We start from the raw sequence: 23,688 nt of genomic DNA on the forward strand, positions 1-23,688 counted from the left end.
ATGACCATTTTAAGGTGCAATTCACATGAGCCAGGGGATTGAGCTCATTGGAATCCAAAGTATTGTCCGAGAGTTCAATTTCTCTGAATTTTATTCCAGTCTATTCAGTTTAAAATATTTCACCTTGACAGAAGACATTATTAAACAAGACTGAAATTATTCCACTAACATTCTGTCATGTATTATTATTCTATGGATTCCAAATGGAGGGTTTATTTACTTCCTGGTCTTGCTCCGACTATTACTAAATGTCATTAATGTTTCTCTTATTCTAAATGTTCTTTGCAACTATTCTTATGGGTTCAGAACATTTCGTCTAGCATTCTGTAGGTGGTAGCAAAATAAAAACAAAGTTTTATGTTCAAATACTGTTGGTTTCCTTAGCCAGGTTTATGCATTATAAACTTTTTCTTTCTATGGTTCCCTTAATATTTCTAGGTATACAGTATATCTTCTTATATTCTTGGCTACCTCAAATTATTATATTTTTGAAATGACAGGGATATATATATATATATATATGCATCTATATATGGAATATCAACTTTTAACTCACACACAAAAACAACTATTAATAATAGCTTTTGTGTAATGACTTGAGAAACATAATAAAAATCATTGGTCAGGCACAGTGGCTCATGCCTGTAATCCCAGCACTTTGGGAGGCTGAGGCCAAGGGATTACTTGAGGTCAGGAATTTGAGACCAGTCTGGCCAATATGTGAAAACCGTGTCTTTACTAAAAATGCAAAAGTTAGCCAGCCATGGTGGCCCATGCCTGTAGTTCCAGTTACTTGGGAAGCTTCCAGTTACTTCTCAAGGCACGAGAATTGCCTGAACCCAGAAGGTTACAGTGAGAGAAGATCACACCACCACACTCCATCGGGGTGATGGAGTGGCACTGTCTCAAAAAAAATCATTTTATGTACTTGGCATGTAAAGTACCTTTATATATCTCAAAATTCTGTGAAGTATATATAATTACCATCCCCACATTACAGATAAAGAAACCAAGGTACATATACGTTGTCATTTGTTCAAGGTCACATAGCTAGCATAAGAGAACTAGTAAAGGAATGTAAATAATCTAGTTCCAGGACTTGATTATGCTTAACCACTTCACAATATCACTTCTTATACTTTATTTATTATTATTTCTAACAAATTTTCTCATATTATTTCCAACAAATCCAATTTTTGTTGAAGTAGATTCTCATCATTCCTTCTATGCTTTTTATTGACACCTAGGCAATCCAAGAACTTATCAGTCTTCTGCTTTAAGGAGAGTAAGTATCCCATTTCTTTTCTAGTTCTAAGGTGTGCCCTAAACCTCCTTCTTTTTACTACTTTGGAACCTTCTAGTATTCTATTAATAATACTTTTTCATTAATGTTTCTTCATACCACTTTATTTCAACCTTCCCAGCATGCTAGATTTCCATGTAGATGTGTACCTATATGACACTTGATCTCCTCCAATTAGGTCAATTTCTTTCTTAAAAAAATGTATCTGAATGATAAATTCTAGCCTAGCAAATTTTATGATTTCCTCTAGAATATGTATCATTCTGCCCAACCTATGCATAAGAATATTGAAATTCTAAGAACACAAGTTTTATTTATGGTTATCTTTCAAACTTCTGCCTCAAGAGAGGTTTTGATATGCTCCATATTACTTATTTCAGTAGCTAACTTATCAACTGATTAAAGATAAACTCTCATTTTAAAATAAAAATGAAATTAAAGCAAATTTTGATTTTTACTCAATCACCTGGACTTCAATATATCAGTATACTATTTCTATATTCATACATTGATGGACGATAGAAGGTAGTACAAGTAGGGAGTCTGTGGTCTTAGTTCCAGTTCTATCACTAGCTTTCTGATTGAGTTTTGATAGATAATTTGAATGTCTCTTTAATTCGTAGTTTATTCACAATATTGGTGATTCTATATAAAGTACTTTAAAGTATTTATGACACTATGATTAATGTGTTATTAATCACTTAATACAATTTGCTTCACATAGTTGTGAACAGATATCACAGAACTGTTAGATGCATAAATAAGAAAGCGGTAATAATAATGAAATGTGGCAGCAGTTACAACTGCACAGGAATTACTGTAATTGGTTTGTATTTTTTAAGCTGGTAGAACTACATCCATAAACCTATATTGTTTACTTCCTAAACAAGAAATAAAATATTTTAATAAGACTGTAGCTCAGAAAAATAAACAGTGTTAGGATCTCAAACAACACATGGTTATGGTAAAAGTCATAAGTTTTATCTTCTTTGGAAGAAACAGAGCAGGCTTCAATACCACCTAGTGACAAGGGTGAATGACTTCGATGGCAAAAAAAAAAAAAAAAAAAAAACCCAGCCTGGAGGAGAAAAGAAAATCTACCTTTATTTTATTAGCTATTTGTCTTCTATCTCTTACTTCTATTCATTTTTTCATTCTTCTGTAACATAATGTGTTTATCCTCCTTTTGGTTTCTTCAAATTTTGTGATAATTTAATTTCTGTGTTAACACTAAACCACCATGGAAATTAGCCTATTCATTCAAAGAATTTTAATATACATTAAATGATAGAGAAATACATTCAAAAACTTTAGAGCATGACAGTCTCATAAATATTTGTATGTAAACTGTCTCTACATCTATCATTTATAATACTTCCATTTTAAAGTGATCCCTTGTATAAAAATCTGTGTGTATTTACATTTCTTTTTAATATTTTTCAAAAGAGCTACTTACTAAAAAGTTCTGATCTCTTGGTACAATCAGAACAAAACAATATAGAGAAATAATAACACTGATGAATGAAAGGAAAAAGTGCCTCTCAGGAGAATGATTTCCATTAAATGTTATAGATTAATACATTTTTGTTTGATTTGCCTAATATTTACTAATTACAGCACATGTCAAATTTCTTTTCTCCTTAAGCATTTGTAACTCAGTTGAAGATAGAATTACAAAAGGCCTAGACTAAATGTAATTGTAATTAAATGGCATATTAATGCTTACTTTTAGCTTGGGAGTGATGGGGAGATAATAATGCCTACCACTATGGTATTTTTTTCTGTTATAATTTCACTGAACTCAGTAAAAATCTTTTTTAAAAAAAGTGAACAAATAGTTGACCTTAGGAAAAACACTACATCAATTTAAAAAAATCTGAAAAGTCACCTAAAGGACATAAATATAGTATCTGGAAAATTAAGGTCAAATTCAATTGTATCCACATTTTAATACAGCTAAAATTTAATATTTTTCCACTGGAAGCCCTTCTCTAAGTTGCAGGAATCAGGATTTTAGATGAACACATTGATCACAGTAGCAACAGGTAGCACACAGTGATCTGTAAATATACATCATTTGCTTTGGTGGACATTATAAGTAGATATTATAAATAATATTCATTCTATCTTGGGCATATAATTGAGACCATTTTGATTGACTTTATGATATGCTCAAGAAAACGCTATTGGCATATATATTGTGATTTACTGCTCTATGTTTTTTTATACAAATTACAAAGATATTATGGTAAATTACAAACTTTCTCTACATAATTTTTACCAAGTTTATGCATGAGAATAAATAGTAATAGTTCACAGCTAGGTCTTGAAAATTATCTGAAAATAGGTGACTTAGCTTATATAATTCAAGTCTATACAAGTCTCTCTCTTTTAAAAAGAGAATGATAATCTTGAGCTCTTTGGAAAGAGAGAAAGTTCATATGAATTGCCTGACATCCATATATCTGTAAGCAGAATAGTACAGTAAAAACCATTAGTATGCTATTCCATTGATTCCCTGATTGGAAGCAATGTTACTATTTTATTCCAATCTGCATAAATTTAAAACAATATTTTTATGTGAAATGTAAGTGTATGAGGAGTTTAGGAAAAGTAAGATATTGTAATTGCTATTATTTGCCAGATTATTTTGAATTCATGACAGTAGTAAAAGGAAAAACCCTAAAACACAATACACATACAAAACACAATGACTTTTCACATATTTTTTCATATACATTCTGAGCTCTTCCAGCAGTGCAGCCAATTCATAGTTGTTTTCTATAAACACAAACTGACAATGGTTTATAAAAGATGAAGTTATCTGGGGCTCATGACACAGAACGGTATGGTGAGTTCATCCTTAATCCAAGGGGAAAAACGGATTTTATAGCCAGTTCCCATACTGTCTGTCTCTGGCTTTATGCAAATGGAATAACAATTCTGTGTTTCAGAGTCTTCATCTTTAAAATTGTAATGAATGTATTTTTATTTATTTCCTTTAAAATAAGTGAGATAATGTGTTACACATGCATTATACTACATTTGTGAAAGTCTCAACATTTATAATGGCATGTATATATGGAGAACTAAGGCTAGCAAATCAATCATTTTGAAGGAAATATTCGACTAGAAATTTTTTTTTTTCAACTTTAGCAGGTGCCACTTGTTAGGTAAGGTAATTTCATGAATAGTGCTTCTTCTAGCTATTTGTTGCTTAAAATTGAAGAGCTAACCTATGTAAGGGGAAACAAAAAACATGTTTAGAACTTTTAGCTTGGTCTTCCATTGCTAAAGCAATTTAATGTCACCATAGACAATATATAATCTCATCAATGTCTCATATCCCTCTCTATGATGAAATTACAGTTCAATTTAAAATTTTCCAAAACACACATTTTATTTGAAAACAAAATATCAGATTAGAGTTGATTTCCTTATGTTTTTCCCATAAGAGAATCCACATCTGAGAAGGAAGAATGCAGTATTCGAATGTTTCCCTTTTGTGATGAGGTTATGTTTCTATCCAATAGAGAGCAGTGCCAGGCAGGCGTTGCTAATGGGCAGAGACAGGATGGCAAAGGAGAATCGCAACACTCAGCAGGCTGCTGACCTACTTTATTATTGTAATTCATAGGAGCTATGAAGGCATTTTTTTCAGTACAGCTACAATGACTTGTCAGCAAATTAGTTACCCTTTGTTAAGTCTAAAAAAAAAAAAAAACCAAAAAACCAAAAAACTTCTGTTATGGCAGTACATTTTATTTAAAAAAAATACTATCAGAGTAATACAAATTCTAAGCTATAGAAATTCAAATTTAAAACAGATTACTAGGCTCGGGTATTCAAGATGGCTGAATAGGAACAGCTCCGGAGTGCAGTTCCCAGCAAGAACAATGCAGAGGGTGAGGGTCTACTACATTTCCAAACAAATTTTCACTGCCCACAGACCACGAGATTCCTGGGCCAAAAAGCGCCAGGAGTTTTCAGCACAGTGGTTTCAGCCGGTGCCAGCTTGGTACACAGAAACTCACACAAATCTTGGTGGCCATTTCAACTGGTGCCTGGAATGGCTGGGAGACAGAGCTGCCCATTCAACTGAAAGGGAGGGAGAAGAGACAGGGAGCCAGATGATCTGGCTTGGTGGGCACCACACCCACAAAACAAGCAATCTGAAACGCTCTGGATTGAGAGTTTTGCAGCGAGCGCAGCTGGACCCATGATGGTCCAGCTCAGTGGGTGGAAGAGCAACTACCACTACCAAGGCTATCCACCACTACCAAGGCAGTTCACACAGCAGCTGGGCAGAGCCTGTGGCAGCTCAGCAACACCTCTACTGGCAGACTGTGACTAGACTACTACATGCAGGGCAAAGCATCTATGAAAAAAGGCAGCAGCACATCAGGAACTTATAAATAAAACGGACCTATCTAGGTCAGAGTACCTAGGAAAAGAGGTAGTTATGAGTTTCACTGCAGCAGACTTAAAGGTACCTGCCCAGCAGCACCACATGGAACAACAGAGCTCCCAGAACAGCACTTGAGATCCTATAAGGGACAGAGTGTCTCCTCAAGGCAGCTCACTGACCCCTGTATACCCAAAGAGACAGGAACTTATAAATAAAGCCAACCTTCCTAGGACAGAGCACCTGGGAAAAGGGGTGGCTTTGAGTTCTGCTGCAGCAGACTTAAAAGTACCTGCCCAGCAGCTCTGCATGGAACAACAGAGCTCCTAGCACAGCACTTGAGCTCTTATGAGGGACAGACTGTCTCCTCAAGCAGTTCCCTGACCCTCATATACCCAAAGAGACACCTCATAAAGGAGAGCTCACGCCAACATCCAGTAGGTACCCTTCTGGGATGAAGATAACAGAAGAAACTGGCAGCAACCCTCATTGTTCTGCAGCCCCCACAGGTGATTCCCAGGCAAGCACTGTATGGAGTGGACCTCCAGCAGTTCTGCAGCAGACGGCCTGACTATTAGAAGGAAAACTAAGAAACAGAAAGAAATAACTACATCATCAAAAAAAAGGACGTCCACTCAGAGATCCCATCTGAAAGTCACCAATTACACAGACCACAGATAGATAAAGCCACTAAGATGGGAAGAAACCAGTGCAAAAAGGATGAAAGCACCAAAAACTGGAACAGCTCTCTTCCTCCAAAGGATCACAACTCCTCACCAGCTAGGGATCAAAGATCTATGGAGAATGAATCTGATGAATTCACAGAAACAGGATTCAGAAGGTGAGTAATAAACTTCTCAGAGCTGAAGTAACATATGCTAACCCAATGCAAAGAAACTAAGAACCTAGAAAAAAGCTTAGATGAGATGCTAATGAGAATAAACAGCTTAGAGAAGAAAATAAACAACTTGATGGAGCTGAAAAAAACAGCATGAAAACTTCACGAAGCATACACAGGTTTCAATAGCTGAATAGACCAAGCAGAAGAAAGGATATCAGAGATTGAAGATCAACTCAATGAAATAAAATGAGAAGGCAAAAAATAAAACGAGAGACAAAAGAGTGAAAAGAAATGAGCAAAGCCTCCAAGAAATATGGGATTATGTAAAAATAACTAATCTACATTTGATAGGTGTACCTCAGTGTGATGGAGAGAATGAATCCAAGCTGGAAAACACTCTTCATGATATTATCCAGGAGAACTTCCCCAACCTAGCAATCCAGGTCACGATTCATGTCCAGGAAATACAGAGAACAACAAAAAGACATTCCTCAAGAAGACCAACCCCAAGGCATATACTAGTCAGATTCACCAGGGTTGAAATGAAGGAAAAAATGCTAAGAGCAGCCAGAAAGAAAGGCCGGGTTGCCCACAAAGGAAGCCCATCAGACTCACAGCAGATCTCTCTGCAGAAACCTTACAAGCCAGAAGAGAGTGAGAGCCAATATTAAACATCCTTAAAGAAAAGAACTTTCAATCTAGAATTTCATATCCATCCAAACTAAGCTTCATAAGCAAAGGAGAAAGAAAATCCCTTATGGACAAGCAATTGCTGAGAGATTTTGTCACCACCACACCTGCCTTACGAGAGCTCCTAAAAGAAGCACTAAACAAGGAAAGGAACAACCAGTACCAGCCACTCCAAAAACATACCAAATGGTAAATATCATCGACACAATGAAAAAAAGTGCGTCAACTAATGGGCAAAACATCCAGCTAGCATCAAAATGGCAGGATCAAATTCACACATAACAATATTATCCTTAAATTTAAATGGGCTAAATGCCCCAATCAGAAGACACAGACCAGCAAATTGGATAAAAATCAAGGCCCATCAGTGTACTGTACTCAGGAAACCCATCTCCTGGGCAAGGATACACATAGGTTCAAAATAAAGGGATGGAGGAAGATTTATCAAGAAATGGAGAGCAAATAAAAGCAGGAGTTGCAATCCTAGTCTCTGATAAAATAGACTTTAAACCAAGAAAAATCTAAAGAGACAAAGAAAGGCATTACATAATGGTAAAAAGATCAATGCTTTATGAAGAGCTAACGGTCCTAAATATAAATGCACCCAATACAGGAGCACCCAGCTACATAAAGCAAGTTCTTAATGACCTACAAGGAGACTAAGACTCCCATACAATAATAGTGGGAGACTTTAACACTCCACTGTCAATATTAGATCAATGAGACAGAAAATTAATGAGGATATCTAGGGCTTGAACTCAAATCTGGATCAAGCAGACCTAATAGACATCTACAGAAATCTCCACCCCAAATCCACAGAATATACATTCTTCTCAGCACTGCATTGCAGCTACCCTAAAATTGACCACATAATTGTGGTCAAATGCAAAAGAATGGAAATCATAACAGTCTCTCAGACAACAGGGCAATCAAATTAGAACTCAGAATTAAGAAACTAACTCAGAACCACACAGCTTCATGGAAACTGAAGAACTGGCTCCTGAATGTCAACTGGATAAACAATGAAATGAAGGCAGAAATAAAGATGTTCTTTGAAACCAACAAGAATGAAGACACAATGTAACAGAATCTCTGGGACACATTTAAAGCAATGTCTAGAGGGAAATTTATAGCAAAAATGCCCACATGAGAAGTGAGGAGAGATCTAAAATTGACACCCTATCATCACAATTGAGAGAGCCAGAGGAGAAAGATAAAAAAAACTCAAAATCCAGCAGAAGACAAGAAATAACTAAGATCAGAGCAGCACTGAAGGAGACAGAGACGAAAAAACTCGTCAAAAAACCAATAAATTCAGGAGCTGGTTGTTTGAAAACTTCAACAAAATAGACCACTAGCCAGATTAATAAAAAAGAAAAGGGAGAAGAATCAAATAGATGCAATAAAAAAATGATAAAGGGGATATTACCACTAATTCCACAGAAATACAAACTACAATCAGAGATTACTACAAACAATTCTATGCACATAAATCAGTAAACCTGGAAGAAATTGGTAAATTCCTGGACACTTGCACCCTCCTAAGGCTAAACCAGGGAGAAGTTGAAACATTGAACAAACCAATAACAAGAGCTGAAGTTGAGGCAGCAGTTAATAGCCTACCAACCAAAAAAAGTCCAAGTCCAGAGGGGTTCACAGCTGAATTCTACCAGACGTACAAAGAGGAGCTGGTACCATTACTTCTAAAATTATTCCAAACAACCCAAAAAGAGGGAATCCTTCCCAAATCATTTTATGAGACCAACATCATCCTGATACCAAAACCTGGCATAGAGTCAATAAAAAAAGAAAACTTCATGCCAATATCCATGATGAACACAGATGCAAAAATCTTCAATAAAATACTGGCAAACCGATTGCAACAGCACATCAAAAAGCTTATCCATCACGATCAAGTAGGCTTCATTCTGGGAACGCAAGCCTGGTTTAACATATGCGAATCTATAAACATAATCCACCACAAACAGAACCAAAGACAAAAACTACATGAGTATCTCAATTGATGCAGAGAAGGCCTTCGACAAAATTCAACAGCCCTTTATGCTAAAAACTTTCAATAAATTAGGTATTGAAGTGACATAACTCAAAATAATAAAAGCTATTTATGACAAACCTACAGCCAATATCATACAGAATGGGCAAAAACTGGAAGCATTGTCTTTGAAATCTGGCACTAGACAAAGATGCCCTCTGTCACCACTCCTATTCAATATAGTATTGGACCTTCTAGCCAGAGCAATTCAGCAAGGAAAAAAAGAAAGGGTGTTCAATCAGGAAAGAATGAAGTCAAATTGTCTCTATTTGCAGATGACATGCTTGCATATTTAGAAGACCCTATCATCTCAGCCCAAAGTCTCCTTAAACTGATAAGCAACTTGAGCAAAGTCTCAGGATACAAAATCAATGTGCAGAAATCACAAGCATTTCTATACACTAATAACAGACTAACAGAGTCAAATCATGAGCAAACTCCCATTCACAATTGCTACAAAGAGAATAATATACCTAGGAATACAACTAACAAAGGATATAAAGGACCTCTTCAAGGAGAATCACAAACCACTGCTCAAGGAAATAAGAGAGGATACAAACAGATGGAAAAACATTCCATGCTCATGGTTAGGAAGAATCAGTATCATGAAAATGGCCATACTTCTCAAAGTAATTTATAGATTCAACACTATACCCATCGAACTACCAATAACCTTCTTCACAGAACTGGAAAAAACCACCTTAAACTTCATATGGAAGCAAAAGAAAGCCCATATAGCCAAGACAATCCTAAGCAAAAAGAACAAAGGCATCATGCTACCTGATTTCAAACTATAGTATAAGGCTACAGTAATTAAAACAGTATGGTACTGGTACCAAAACAGAGATATAGACCAATGGAACAGAGCAGAGCCCCTGGAGGCAATGCCACATATCTACAACCATCTGATCTTTGATAAACCTGACAAAAACAAGCAATGGGGAAAGGATTTCCTGTTTAATAAATGGTGTGGGGAAAACTGGCTAGCAGTGTGCAGAAAGCAGAAATGGGACCCCTTCCTAACACCTTATACTTAAATTAACTCCAGATGGATTAAAGATTTAAACATAAGACCTAACACCATAAAAACCCTAGAAGAAAACCTAGGCAAAACAATTCAGGTCATAGGCATAGGCAAGGGCTTCCTTACTAAAACACCAAAAGCATTGGCAAGAAAAGTCAAAATAGACAAATGGAATCTAATTAAACTCCAGAGCTTCTGTACAGCAAAAGAAACAATCATTAGTTTGACCTGGCAATCAACAGACTGGAAATAAATTTTTGCAATCTACCCATCTGACAAAGGGCTAATATCCAGAATCTACAAAGAACTAAAACAGATTTACAAGAAAACAAACAAACAAACCCATCCAAAAGTGGGCGAAGGACATGAACAGACACTTTTCAAAATAAGACATATATGAGGCCAATAAACACATGAAAAAATTCTCATCATCACTGATTATTAGAGGAATGCAAATCAAAACCACATTGAGATACGACTTCACACCAGTTAGAATGGTGATCATTAAATAATCTGGAGACAATAGATGCTGGAGAGGATGTGGAGAAACAGGAACACTTTTACACTGTTGGTGGGAGTGTAAACTAGTTCAAACATTGTGGGAGACAGTGTGGCGATTCCTCAAGGACCTAGAAATAGAAATTCCATTTGACCCAGCAATCCCATTACTGGATACATATCCAAAGGATTATAAATCATTCTATTATAAAGACACATGCATACGTATGTTCATAGCAGCACTGTTTACAATAGCAAAGACCTGGAACCAACTCAAATGCTTGTTGACGATAGACTGGACAAGAAAAATGTGGCACATATACACCATGGAATACTATGCAGTCATAAACTTTATGAGTTCGTATCCTTTGTAGGGACATGGATGAATCTGGAAACCATCATTCTCAGCAAACTGATACAAGAACAGAAAATCAAACACTGCATGTTCTCACTCATAGGTGGGTGTTGAATATTGAGAATACATTGACACAGCGAGGGAAGCATCACACACTGGGGTCTGTTGTGGGAGGCCAAGGGAGGGACAGCAGAGGGTTGGGAAGGTCAGGGAGGGATAACATGGGGAGAAATGCCAGATTTAGGTGAAGAGGGGATGGAGGCAGCAAACCACATTGCCATGTGTGTACCTATGGAACAATCCTTCATGATATGCACATGTACCCCAGAACCTAAAGTACAATAAAAAAACAAAACAAATCAAATTATTGGACCTCAAGAGATGGGGAGATATATTTTTAATTAAGAGATTTTTTTTTAGCTCCATTTCTTAGTCGTATTATTTTGACTATATTAAATCAATCAGTCATTATCTAAGTAGTTAAATGGGCTTGCAAACAAAAAGCAAATCTATTTTAATTTTGCCCTTATATACTTGATAGAATAGCAATAGCTAAAATAATTATCTGGTTTTCCATATTCTAATTATATATGTGAGCTTACATACGAATAATACTTACTGCTTTTTTGTTTTCCAAATCTTTTACTTAAAACACCAATAAATAGCTCTCTCTACTCTACCTGCCTAGCACACATTTATTGGGATGAATATACTTTTTGAGCTAGAAATGCCTGAAGTATCTTGATTCCCCACTCTATTGAAGGTTCCTTATCTAAAGCCAGATAATACTAGTTGAAATGAATGTCTCCCTATTTTGTGTCTCCCTAGCCCTTGGTTTTATTTTATTTCAATCCACACAGGGCTACTACTAGAACATCACTGGGTGAGTCAGAACAAAGAGTGTACTCTCTGGGTATCTAAATTAGGAAGAAAAAAAATGGGCTTGCATAGCTTCATTTTCAAGGGAACACAGTTTGGCAAGCAGAAAAAGGGTAGTAATTCACCAGCACTTGACCCATGCTCAGGTGTCTGTGGACAGTACAAATATTTTAGAACTCTCAATTCAAATTTCTATTAATGGCTATGGCATATAATTTTCCACTTCACTGAATGATAAATTTATTCATTGTTGAGCTTACATTTTGTCAAGTTTTGTATACTTTTCATCACTCAGATAAAATGGCTTAAATAAAACTATATTAGAATGTAAGCCTAATGTGGGAAGGGACATTCTCTCATTCTCTACCATGTGTTGGTGCCTAAAATAATGTCTGCAATAAATAAATGCTCAGTCATCTAAATGAGAAAATAAAAAACATACACGTAATTCATAGCTAAGAAGCTAAGTACAAGAAACTCAAGTGATTTGTATAAAATCAGAGGATTTAGGAGTACAGGCAATTCTGATATATACGTCTTTAAATTTAATTCTGCCAATTTTGCCCCCTATGTTTCTGCACAAATGAGTTAGGATAGGCTGTGTTATGTGTGAGCTTCAAATTAAGACATGATTCTGGAAAGAAAAAAAATAAAAAAAATTTAAAAAAGAGCTGAGAATGGTGTAGCGGCTTTTCAATGCTTATACCTATAAGTGAAATATACTGCTATTCATAGGCCATTAACTATTAATTAATAGCACAGACAAGTACCTATCTAACTGAAAGGGTGCTAGAAAATTTGGAAAGCACATAGCTATCTGGTTGTTAGTAAGTGTCCCTGTCACATTGTCTCAAATAGAAGTAAAATGAGTAACTTAGATTTTAACAATTGAATCCCTTATTCTCTCCATATGGAATTTATTAATTAGACCATCATAGACAATTTTACATCAATTTTTTCTTGATAATGCTATACTGGTTCACGCATCTTAATTTTTTTTTGGAAATTAATATATTCTATATATAGGAATAAAGAGAATTAGAGGCTTATTGATTTTGACTTCAGCAATTTAGAATATGTCCATGAGTTGGTCAACTGATTGATTACTTATCTTTGAAAAAATAACTTGAGATGTACAAATCATTAAAACAAAAACTATCCAAGGAAGAACACTTAAATGGATAATTGAATAATTGGTTTCCACATATTTTTAAAATGCTGTTGATCATTACCATTTTAATTATAAGCAATATTAATTTAGTTAGCAACACATGCAAAGTTGGTATAGGATCTATCTAGTGTGCAGATACATGAAAGACCAATTGCTTGTTCTGTAGAATAGCACTTATCAAGATTAAATAATGTACAGGTTCCTTCAAATCACAACAAATGAAACATTACAATGAAATACCCTTGAGTTGCCTTAAATTATGATTATAATGTTACTCAAATAAATATAAAAATAAAACAAACATAATTTTACAAATCAAATACTAACAAAATAATGAATCAACAAATACATCTTAATGTAAATTTACTGTGATGAGTAATCCTGTTTTGCTAAAACCAAGTAGGTACATACAATGTAAATGTAGTGCTGTAATGCCAGTTTTTGTAGATTGTGTGATTTTATACAGTATTCTACAGCTGAGTGCTATGGAATGGCTGATTCTGTTATCCAAGTTTTTCTCCATTTTGACTACAGTGAAAATTTTGTACAGAAATTAATATGTGATTAAGCCTTCAATTGATATAAAATGTATCATTTATTTGTTATGCTCATAAACCAGAATTATTTGATGTAACACTTCATGACATAGCATGCTCTAACTACAAAAGCATATCCAGATTCCATATGTATGGCATTCAGATACTCCTAAGTTCACAATATGCTATGTTAAAACCTTCAAAATTATTACTAACATGTAACCATACATTATAAAATTGCTAGTAGAAATGTGGACTCTCTGACAGTAAACCTATAGACTTTAATAAAAGAAAGATTGTTCTAGGAATGTACTGTTTAGCTGAAAATCTGTCTTCATCTATTCTGTAAAGTCATTCCCTAGGTTACATCAGCTATTTGAGATTCAGTTCAAAGTTAATATGCAAGTTGACATGTATCATGGTCTTTATTTTCTAATATTCTTAAAACAAATATTTCATACATGTAATTTTAACAGAAAGCCATTACTCCCAACCTCATTTATGATGACTTAATATAATTTTAGAGTTTTACACCTAAACACATAGCCACAAAATATCATGGGAATAAAATTAATCTTATTAGAAAGTAATTGTCTGGTATAGCCAAAATTTTCGTTCAGATAGAATTCTACAATTCAGACTTATTTCTTCAATGAGACAAAAACAAATAATATAAATACAAAGCAGAGTTACTTCCTGTTCGTAGAGCATTTTTCAAGTCAGTATCTCCTTCTCCTTCCTAGTCAATTTAAGTAGACTGCACTTTTAATCTGCTTTCTGTTGCTATAACAAAATACCACAGATTTAGTAATTTATAATGAACAGAAATTTATTTAGCTCACAGTCCTGGAGGCTGGGAAGCCCAGATCATAAGGTTTCATCTTGTGAGGGCCTTTGGGTTGTGACCTACCATGGCATAAGGACAGAAGGGTGAAATGGCCAGCAACCACATATGAAAGAGAGCTGGAGATAGCCAAACTTATTTTTATAACTAACCCCCTTCTCCAATAACAATATTAATCCATTCATAAGATCAGTCTGCTCTTTATAATCACCTCATATTAGATCCTGGATCCCATCACTTCTGCAGTGGGGATTAGGTTTTCAACACATGAAGTTAGGCGGACACATTTAAACCATAGCACCGACCATGGTTGGGGACTGACTTTTAAAAAATAATAATTAAAGAAAAACTTTAATGAGGAATTTAGAAAGACTACAAAGGAGTTCACTGAGAGGAATTGAACCTACTTTTATGGAATGAAACAGTTAATATAAGAATAGATAAATTATCAACACTACTGTGACAGATACAGTATAATTATAGCATTGACTTTGAGTTTCTCCTCATCTAGCTAGTGGGATACAGATAAGAATAAGGGTACAAGTACAGATACAGTTAAGGAGGATATAAATATATAGTAATTAACAACATTTAAGAATATAAATCATTTAATGATGGAAGGATACAATGAAGAAGAAAGAATAAACATAAACAATTTATTAGACCCACCAATCTTGATTATAAATAATTTAGAATCAGACCCTAATGTCATAGCATGTGGGTCAAGCACAAACCCAAGAAAGACTAGTACATTCCTGAATACATCTTGATCTGGCTTCTCAATTTTTTGATTGCCCAAGTTGATTTTGGTTTTCTACATCTCGCAAAAGATCAGTCTTACCACTTTTTAGTGTCAAAGTTTAAACATTAATTTTAATGTGATTTACTACTGCAGTTGCAGTGCTTAATTAATAGGTTTTGTCTCTTATTACTACCTTCCTTAATTGTTCTTTATATCTATTCTGCACAAGAGAGTCCAACATGGTTTAGAGCAGGAATTATGGAGTAAGATATATAAGCATTCTACTCTTGGTTCTATTATCTAGCTGTGTGACATTAGCTATTCATTTAACACTTAAAAACTTTAGTTTTGTTAACCAAAAAGTGGGGCAAAGTAATGTTTACAGCATTCAGTTGCTGTGAGGAACAAATAAGATAACATGCTTCAAACAACAGAGTTTTGTTAGTAAGCATATTAACACTTATAGCAGGGTGCTTTGGTTCTTATATTGGATTTTCACTTCTCCATTATAACACTTTGTGTGTAAATATACTTTGCTTTTTATTATTGCAATAAATGATTTACCAAAATTCCATAGCTTTAAATGGAAAATAATATCTTCAAGGTCAAATGATACCAATAAGATTCTCTGTTGATTCAAAAATGATCTTTTTATGGTTATTTCCTTCATACCACTGTTATCCACAATATAAATTAGGCCAGGCATAATGGCTCATGCTTGTAATCCCAGCACTTTGGGAGGCCAAGGTGTGAGGATCACTTAACCCCAAGAGTTCAAGACCAGCCTGGGCAATGTAGCAAGACCCCATCTCAAAAAATAAAAATAATAAAATAAAATAAGTTATGGCTTTTATATTTGAACATATATAACTGGTTCCTTCCCTCTACATTGGACTTGCACATGGAAATCATGTTAAATAAACACAAAAGAAAGTAAAAGCCATTTTCATATGTAAATCTGCAGGAAAAAAAAAACAAAAAAAAAACAGGCTAGGCACGGTGGCTCATGCCTGTAATTCCAGCACTTTGGAAGCCTGAGACAGGAGGATCACAAGGCCAAGAGATGGAGACCATTCTGGCCAACATGGTGAAACCCTGTCTCTACTAAAAATACAAAAATTAGCCAGGCGCAGTGGTGCGTGCCTGTAGTCCCAGCTACTCAGGAGACTGAGGCAGGAGAATCACCTGAACCTGGGAGGTGGAGGTTTTAGTGAGCCAAGATTGTGCCACTGCACTTCAGCCTGGTGAAAGAGAGAGACTCCATCTCAAAAACAACAATAACAACAACAACAAAACATGAATTGCAATTTCTGGAAAGATATTTTGTATAATGTCAGGATATAAAAAAAGATTAAATGTTTGGCTATGTTGGAATAAACACACTACACACATACACACACACACGAACACACACATTTGAGCACATATAGACATGTTTGAAGAAAAATGATCAATAATTTTTTCAATAAATGAGTTTATCATCAGATGTATTAAGTAGTATATTGCCTTACAATATAATTATACTATCATATTTACTTTATAGACATCCCAAAATAGTTATTTTACAATTTCAATGATGATAATTGGTATTTTTCTGAAATATACATAGAAAAAATTTAAAATAATCATTTTTTACCAAATTAAATATTGGCTGGTGCCAATGATGAATCATCTTTTGGCAGTAGTGCTAATGTTTTTATACTATCCTCTCAACCCATAGCCAGATTATAAAGCTATTGCCTTATCTTCTGAAAAATATCATTATTAATATTTTTACCATATATTTTACTCTTTCAAAGATAAGTAAAGTGACAGATCTATAATCAAGTAGACATCACAGATTTGAAAAATGAGCCAACCAAACTCCTTCTTGCTTTGTTCTTTAGTTATTGAAACTACCATATAGAATATTTCTCAAATAAACTTTCAACTATAAGTGACTAAGTCAAAACAAATTAATGTGTCAGGTACTATTCTAGGCACTTTCTATGGTCTGAATGTAATTTCCAAAATTAATGTGCTAGAAGCTTAATCCATAATGCAACAATGTTGGGAGGCGGGCCTAATGAAGATGTTTACATCATAATTGCTTTGCTCTTATAAATGGATTAAAGAAGGATTTCAGAAGTATGTTCCTGCCTTTCCACTTTCTGCCATGTGATAGTTTCTTTCTCCTCTGGAGGACGTAGCAGCATGGTGCCATCTTAGATATAGAAATTGAACCTACTGGCACCTTAATCTTAGGCTCTCCAGGCTCCAGAGCAGTGAGAAATACATTTCTGTTTTTTACAAATTACCCAGTCCATAGAATTATATTATAGCAGCACAAAAGAAACTAAGATACCACTGGAAATAAAGGACAGAAGAGAACAGACATTACATTCTGTTGTGGGGAAACACATAAAAATATAAATAACAAATAAGACTGTGTGTGTGTGTGTGTGTGTGTTTCTAAATACACATATCTTATTACTGAAGTTCACATACCTTATTACTAAGATGTAAACCAGTGGAGTAATATATAAGATAAGGTGGTCCGGAATGCTCTCTGTGATTTAGCGATATATAAGCAAATATTAATGAAATGAAAGTGAGATGTAGGTAAATATAATACATATCAGGTCAAGTGTCAATGAAAGCAAAGGAAAGCTAAACAAAAGCAAAAACAAAAGCAAGAACAAAGAAGGAAGGAAGGAAGGAAGGAAGGAAGGAAGGAAGGAAGATAGGGAAGAAGATAGAAAAGGAAGAAAAGAAGACAATACTTTCCTTCAATGTAAACTGCCTCTTTTCAAATAGAAAGCCTGTGCTATAGTCATTTGGAGAAAAAAATTATAATCTTTAGTTGTCTATGTAAATTCTACAAAAGTAAGCCAAGAAATCAATAGTAGAACTGTTTGAAAAAAGAGAATATTTGATTTGTAACTAAGGGAAAAATGTAAAAATCTCATAAAATTTATGTACCATAAAATATACATAAAAATAGCCCATCAAAGAGGGCTGTTCACAGTTAAACAATGTTTTATTAAGTAAAAATGTAATTAAAATGTAATGTAGGAGGAAAATATGGGAACCAACATAAAAAGAGAACAAGCATTTGTGAACACATGTGTATGTGTATATATATATATCTATATAGAGATTTATAGATAACCTACTAAAAATATTCACTGTTCTTTTAATTCTTTTGTGAGTGTTGAATGTTGCATTATATAGACCAAAACATATCTTCTTAAAATTATATAGAAATATACCTAGCTATTTAAATCAAATTTATATTTTATAATTTTTAAAATATTTACATATCTTTCAGAGGTTAAGTTTAAAGACTACCTTTTTCCACAAAGTTTTCCTTATTTGCCCTAGCAAAAGCTAGTATCTAAAACCTCATACATATTTAATCTGTATCTATGCTGATGTACATGTCTTTGTATGTTTTACAGTTCCTAAAATTGTATGTCTTGAAATAGTGAATGCTAAAAAATGCTGAGAAATAAGGAGTTATTCCGAGCTACAGACATTTTTGAAAGAATGATGTACCACGGTCATATTTTTGTGATTGTATCTTTGAAATAAAATATGCTTCAGTATACACAGAAAAAAATATGCAAAAGTAGATGTTGTAACATACACATACTCAAGACATATTAAATAAGTAAAATTGAGCTGTACCCCCCAAAACATAACATCTGATTTTATATTCATAGAAGCCAAATCAAATTGTCTCTAAACATTTATAGAGGGGAAATCAGATCATTTTAACATAATTACTTAAAAGGTTTTGGCAAAACATTGAAAAGTCAGAGTGCAAAATAATACAAATTACTTACAACCATTTCATTTAAAGACACCCAGCAATCTGGTGGGAAGTCCTGCAGTAGAGGTACTAAGAACTGAAGACAGCCATCCCAGTGGCACAGAAGCAGCATCATACCGATGAGATTAAAAATTCTCACCACTGCACTGGCGAGATCATACGTCATGTGGAATATCTGTTGACCAAAATATAAAATCAATCCTTATAATCAGTTTTTTAGAAAAATCAAGCATACTACTGATCGTAGGCATTGATATTGTGTAGTGTAAGTACTGATTTAATAAAAATATGGGAATACTTGCAGAAATAGAAACAGATTACATTTCTTTATTTTTACAATGAGGTTGATACTCCACTTAATGAATATTAAAGCCAACTATGTTTCACGAGCAACAGAGATGATAACACGAATAGATAAATGTATGTATTAAAGAACATCGAGGTTGCCAGTAGTTTCTCTTTATTGTTCTTTTGCATATTTCAGCAAAGCTACTTTAAAACAGGGTAGCAAAATTTACACATGATAGGTAGCTTCTACTCTGCTTCTCATCCCTTGTTATATTAATAGATTTATTGAAAGACAAAGAAAGTAACCAAGGACTGAAAACCATTCGTAAAACGAGTTCAGCTGCAACATATGAAATAAGATTGATAATAAACTGCGGTTAAATTTATAGCTATGTGAGTGGAGATATTTCTTTAATTGTGGATACTGAACAAAAATAGAGGCCTTTGAGATAAAGGATACCTGGATTTGGTTTAAAAACAATTGTATATCACTTTAAAAAATCATAACTGTTGGCAGGGCGCAGTGGCTCACACCTGTAATCCCAGCACCTTGGGAGACCAAGGCAGGCCGATAGTGAAGTCAGTAGATTGAGACCATCCTGGCTAACAGTGAAACCCCCTCTCCACTAAAAATACAAAAATTAGCCGTGCGTGGTGACGCACACCTGTATTCCAGCTACTCGGAAGGCTGAGGCAGGAGAATCGCTTAAACTCGGGAGGCAGAGATTATAGTGAGCCGAGATCGCGCCACTGCACTCCAGCCTGGGCAACAGAGAAAGACTCCTTCTCAAAAAAAGAAAAGAAAAGGAAAAATATCATAACTATTTCCATCAACTTTTTGTATTTTTATGGTACAGGTTTCACTTTTCAGTGACCCTTTCTTGTTTGTATTTTCATAAAGTTCAACATGGTAGGTTAGATTATTATCTTTACATCTGTAACTACTCATTTTTCTAGAAATTACAAGAAATAGATTCGGAATGTGAGTCCTGTCTTTAGCAGTTTATTGTGCTCTCTGGCTGCTAATATGGTTTCTGCTTATATATTACCTAGTCTAGAACAGCAAATCCCACTTGGGAGCAGAACTACATTGTAGAATGAAGTTTTGTTATAATTGTTAAGGAATTACTGCATTAATAAATACAATTAAATATGAATAAGTACACATAAACACAATAATTTGAGATATTTAGAATCACTTTTTGTATAATTCACCAAAGTAATGATGTGTTTTTGAAGTAACGAGGCACGTTTGTATTGAAAAATTATCAAAACATATAAAGAAAACAAAAAAAAAACTATGTTTGGTTTTAGAAATGGTATCTTTGTATGAAAACATCTATAATTCTTAAAATATACATACTGAAGTACTCAGAGGTAAAATGACAGGGCATCTGTGATTTTGCTTTTATAAAATAACCAAATCTGTCTTTAATTAAATGTTTTTCACTTTGATGTATTTCTATGAGCATTAATGATTTCTTTAAACAATCTTTTTGACATAGTAATGATACTGAGCAAAAAGATTATTCTTTATAGGAATATATGGACTATTCTGAATTCTTTTTTAAAAAAAAGTTGGAGGTTCTAGATTTTAATGGCAACAGACCACATATTTTGATATTCAGACATCTATACACACAATTTATTTTACAACATTAAGAACTTTATTTTTCTGTAAGCTACGTTTTATTTTGGTTTTAAATTTGGAAACCCCATAAAAACATCCTTTTGGTATTATTCCTTCTGATATTTCTTGGTCACTGAATTCATGGAAGCTATACTAACAATAATTTCTCATTAAAAGTTATATACTAAAACAGTATTAAAAATCTTTCTGCTGATAAACGTTGGAAAAAGTCACCACAGACTTAGATTTTTCTGTTGTTTTTTGGTAATAGAATTTGTATTTATATCTTAATATATCCTAAGAATATGATTCAAAATGTCTTGTGGGTAAGAACTGTGTTTTGTTGGGAAATTGTGTAAAACTGTAGAATATAAACTTCTGGAAAAAAACAGAATATAAAGTTCACTAGTTAATAAGAGGAGGCACCCAACTATTTGAAGCAATGAATAACTATCTGAAAATATGGCAAAATCTACAAATTATAAGCATATAGGCAGTGACCATCATTCAATTATCAGGCTTTAGAGTGGAGTGTGGAATGGTCTAGAGAACTAGCATCCATTCTTAGTAGAGCTGACTTTTTTTTTCACATTTTTTACTTCATTTTGGGAAATCAAATTCTTTTCATGGGCTCTTAAATGATTATTTACTGAATTAAGATATAATATGCTAAGTTATTCAATTCCTTTAAGAAAACCCTATTACCTCTAAAATGTTCTCTAGAAACACAGAACCACTATTTTCATAGAGGAAGTCAATGGGGATATAAGATCATTGATAACACATTAGAAACACGTTTTGGTTTTGCTTCTACGTATTTACATGATCTATTATAAGATAATGCCTAGACTCAAGCCTATCTACTAAGCATCATTCCCAATTCCATAATGTTAGTTAGCTAGTGCTAGTGCTGGCTTCATACAGTAATTCTACTATTTTTAGAGTACTCAATAACAGCTCATGTAATTAATTTTATAAACAGTCTCCCTTGTGGGCATTAATATTATGTGTTCAAAAGTGATGTCACCTTTGGAGCTATCCCAAAATTTAACTTTGGTGAAGGTACAAGCAAATTGGATATTTTTACACTGGTTAATAAGTAGAGGTAAGTTTCAACTAGTCAAACTCATAGATCTTCATCTTTATTTATCTAACTGATAAAAGAGCATATATGTAAAGTATATAATATTACTTGTGATGAATATGTAAATGTGAATGAACATTATCTCAGCCCAATCTGATTGTCTGTTGAGCCCTCATAACTAACATATTCTGGCAGGTATAATCATTACATACGATCTGAATACAGAGATTAATGATCCTCTTAAAACTTTACTCAAGAAAGATTTGGAATGAGAAACCTATTTCTGTATAGAGCTCACACATCTGTAGATAGGTTAATTAAAGAAGGAAGCATCTGATCTAATTTATGCATAGCCACAACTTATTATTGATAAGGGCAGCTTGTAGAATAAATCTAAGTGTGACTTTATTCACCTTACTAAACAAGTGACTAATACTATTGATTAATTACTATTTTTAGATTTTCTTCATCTATGAGGTGGACATCCTTAAACAATAAATTTCCATGTAAATCAATTGTCTTGGTGCTACTGCATGAAAACTTGACTGCGTGCAAAATGGCACCATGAATGACACTCAGTAAATTGTTACTAGATTGATGAATAAGTTGAAGGAATTTAATAATAATAACATAAGTAACATTTTATGGTGTTGAGTGTACCACTTTTGTTCCTGTATATTAAACAAGGGAATTAAAATGAAACAAAACAAAAACTTCATTATTATTTTCCATCTTCCAAGTAATCTGACTTGAAACCTGACTTGAGTGCTCAGGGTTGGGGTAAGAGAAAGAAAGGCTCTTCTCACCCACTAGCAACATACTTTCAAGTGGTACTTATAGGAGTCAACTGAAAAAAAAATACTTAAAATAAGTTTTTAAACAACTCTTAAATCTTTTTTTCCCAAATCTTGGCTACAAACAATGTCTGCGGAAGGCACTGTGCTTTACATTTGTTCAGCTCAGGACATTGTGCTGTTCATGTGACCTTAATAGGAGGAAAGATCTGGTCACAAATTCTCACTGAAATTTTTAAAAATATTATGTAGTTTCATAATTTTATCTATTTTATCTCATTGGAGTCCAATAACTCAAGACAGGATAACTAATTAACTTTCTAAAACCGAAAAATCCTCTTAGATATTTTAAGTCAGAATCCCAAATCCTACCCTAATATTTGCTGAATTGCTCATCATATGTGTAATTTTTTTGTAATATTTTCCCAGGAGCAAAGTTTATTTCACCCTGTTTTTAAAAGGTCATTCTAAACTACACTATACAATAGATATCCATAAATTATCTGAATTCTTTTAAAATTCTTCCATATTCTTTCCTGATGAACTGGATTCATGGGTCTTTCAATCTCATAGCTTGTATATAAAACTAGTAACCTTAATTTATGCTTGTTTGTCCAATTTTGTTTTCCTTAACCAAAAAACTATCAAAAATAATTGAACACTTTTTGTATTATGTATTAAACTGTCCTTAGTCTTTGACTTTACAGACTGGTATCATTTCTGGGTTGGTTTGTGTG

The 23,688-nt window shown here is 33.9% G+C and overlaps 1 protein-coding gene across 1 annotated transcript in view; it reads right to left on the bottom strand.

Moving 5' to 3' along the window:
- The window catches only part of HCN1 (hyperpolarization activated cyclic nucleotide gated potassium channel 1), a 387,958-nt gene that overhangs the window by 156,299 nt on the left and 207,971 nt on the right, over positions 1-23,688 (bottom strand). Inside the window, exon 3 of the mRNA XM_017533188.2 lies at positions 19,169-19,330. Coding sequence (XP_017388677.1) covers positions 19,169-19,330 — 162 coding nt within the window. The remainder of the gene's footprint in view (positions 1-19,168; positions 19,331-23,688) is intronic.

This window comes from Cebus imitator, unplaced genomic scaffold, assembly GCF_001604975.1.
Source record: "Cebus imitator isolate Cc_AM_T3 unplaced genomic scaffold, Cebus_imitator-1.0 Scaffold80, whole genome shotgun sequence".
NCBI lineage: Eukaryota > Metazoa > Chordata > Mammalia > Primates > Cebidae > Cebus > Cebus imitator.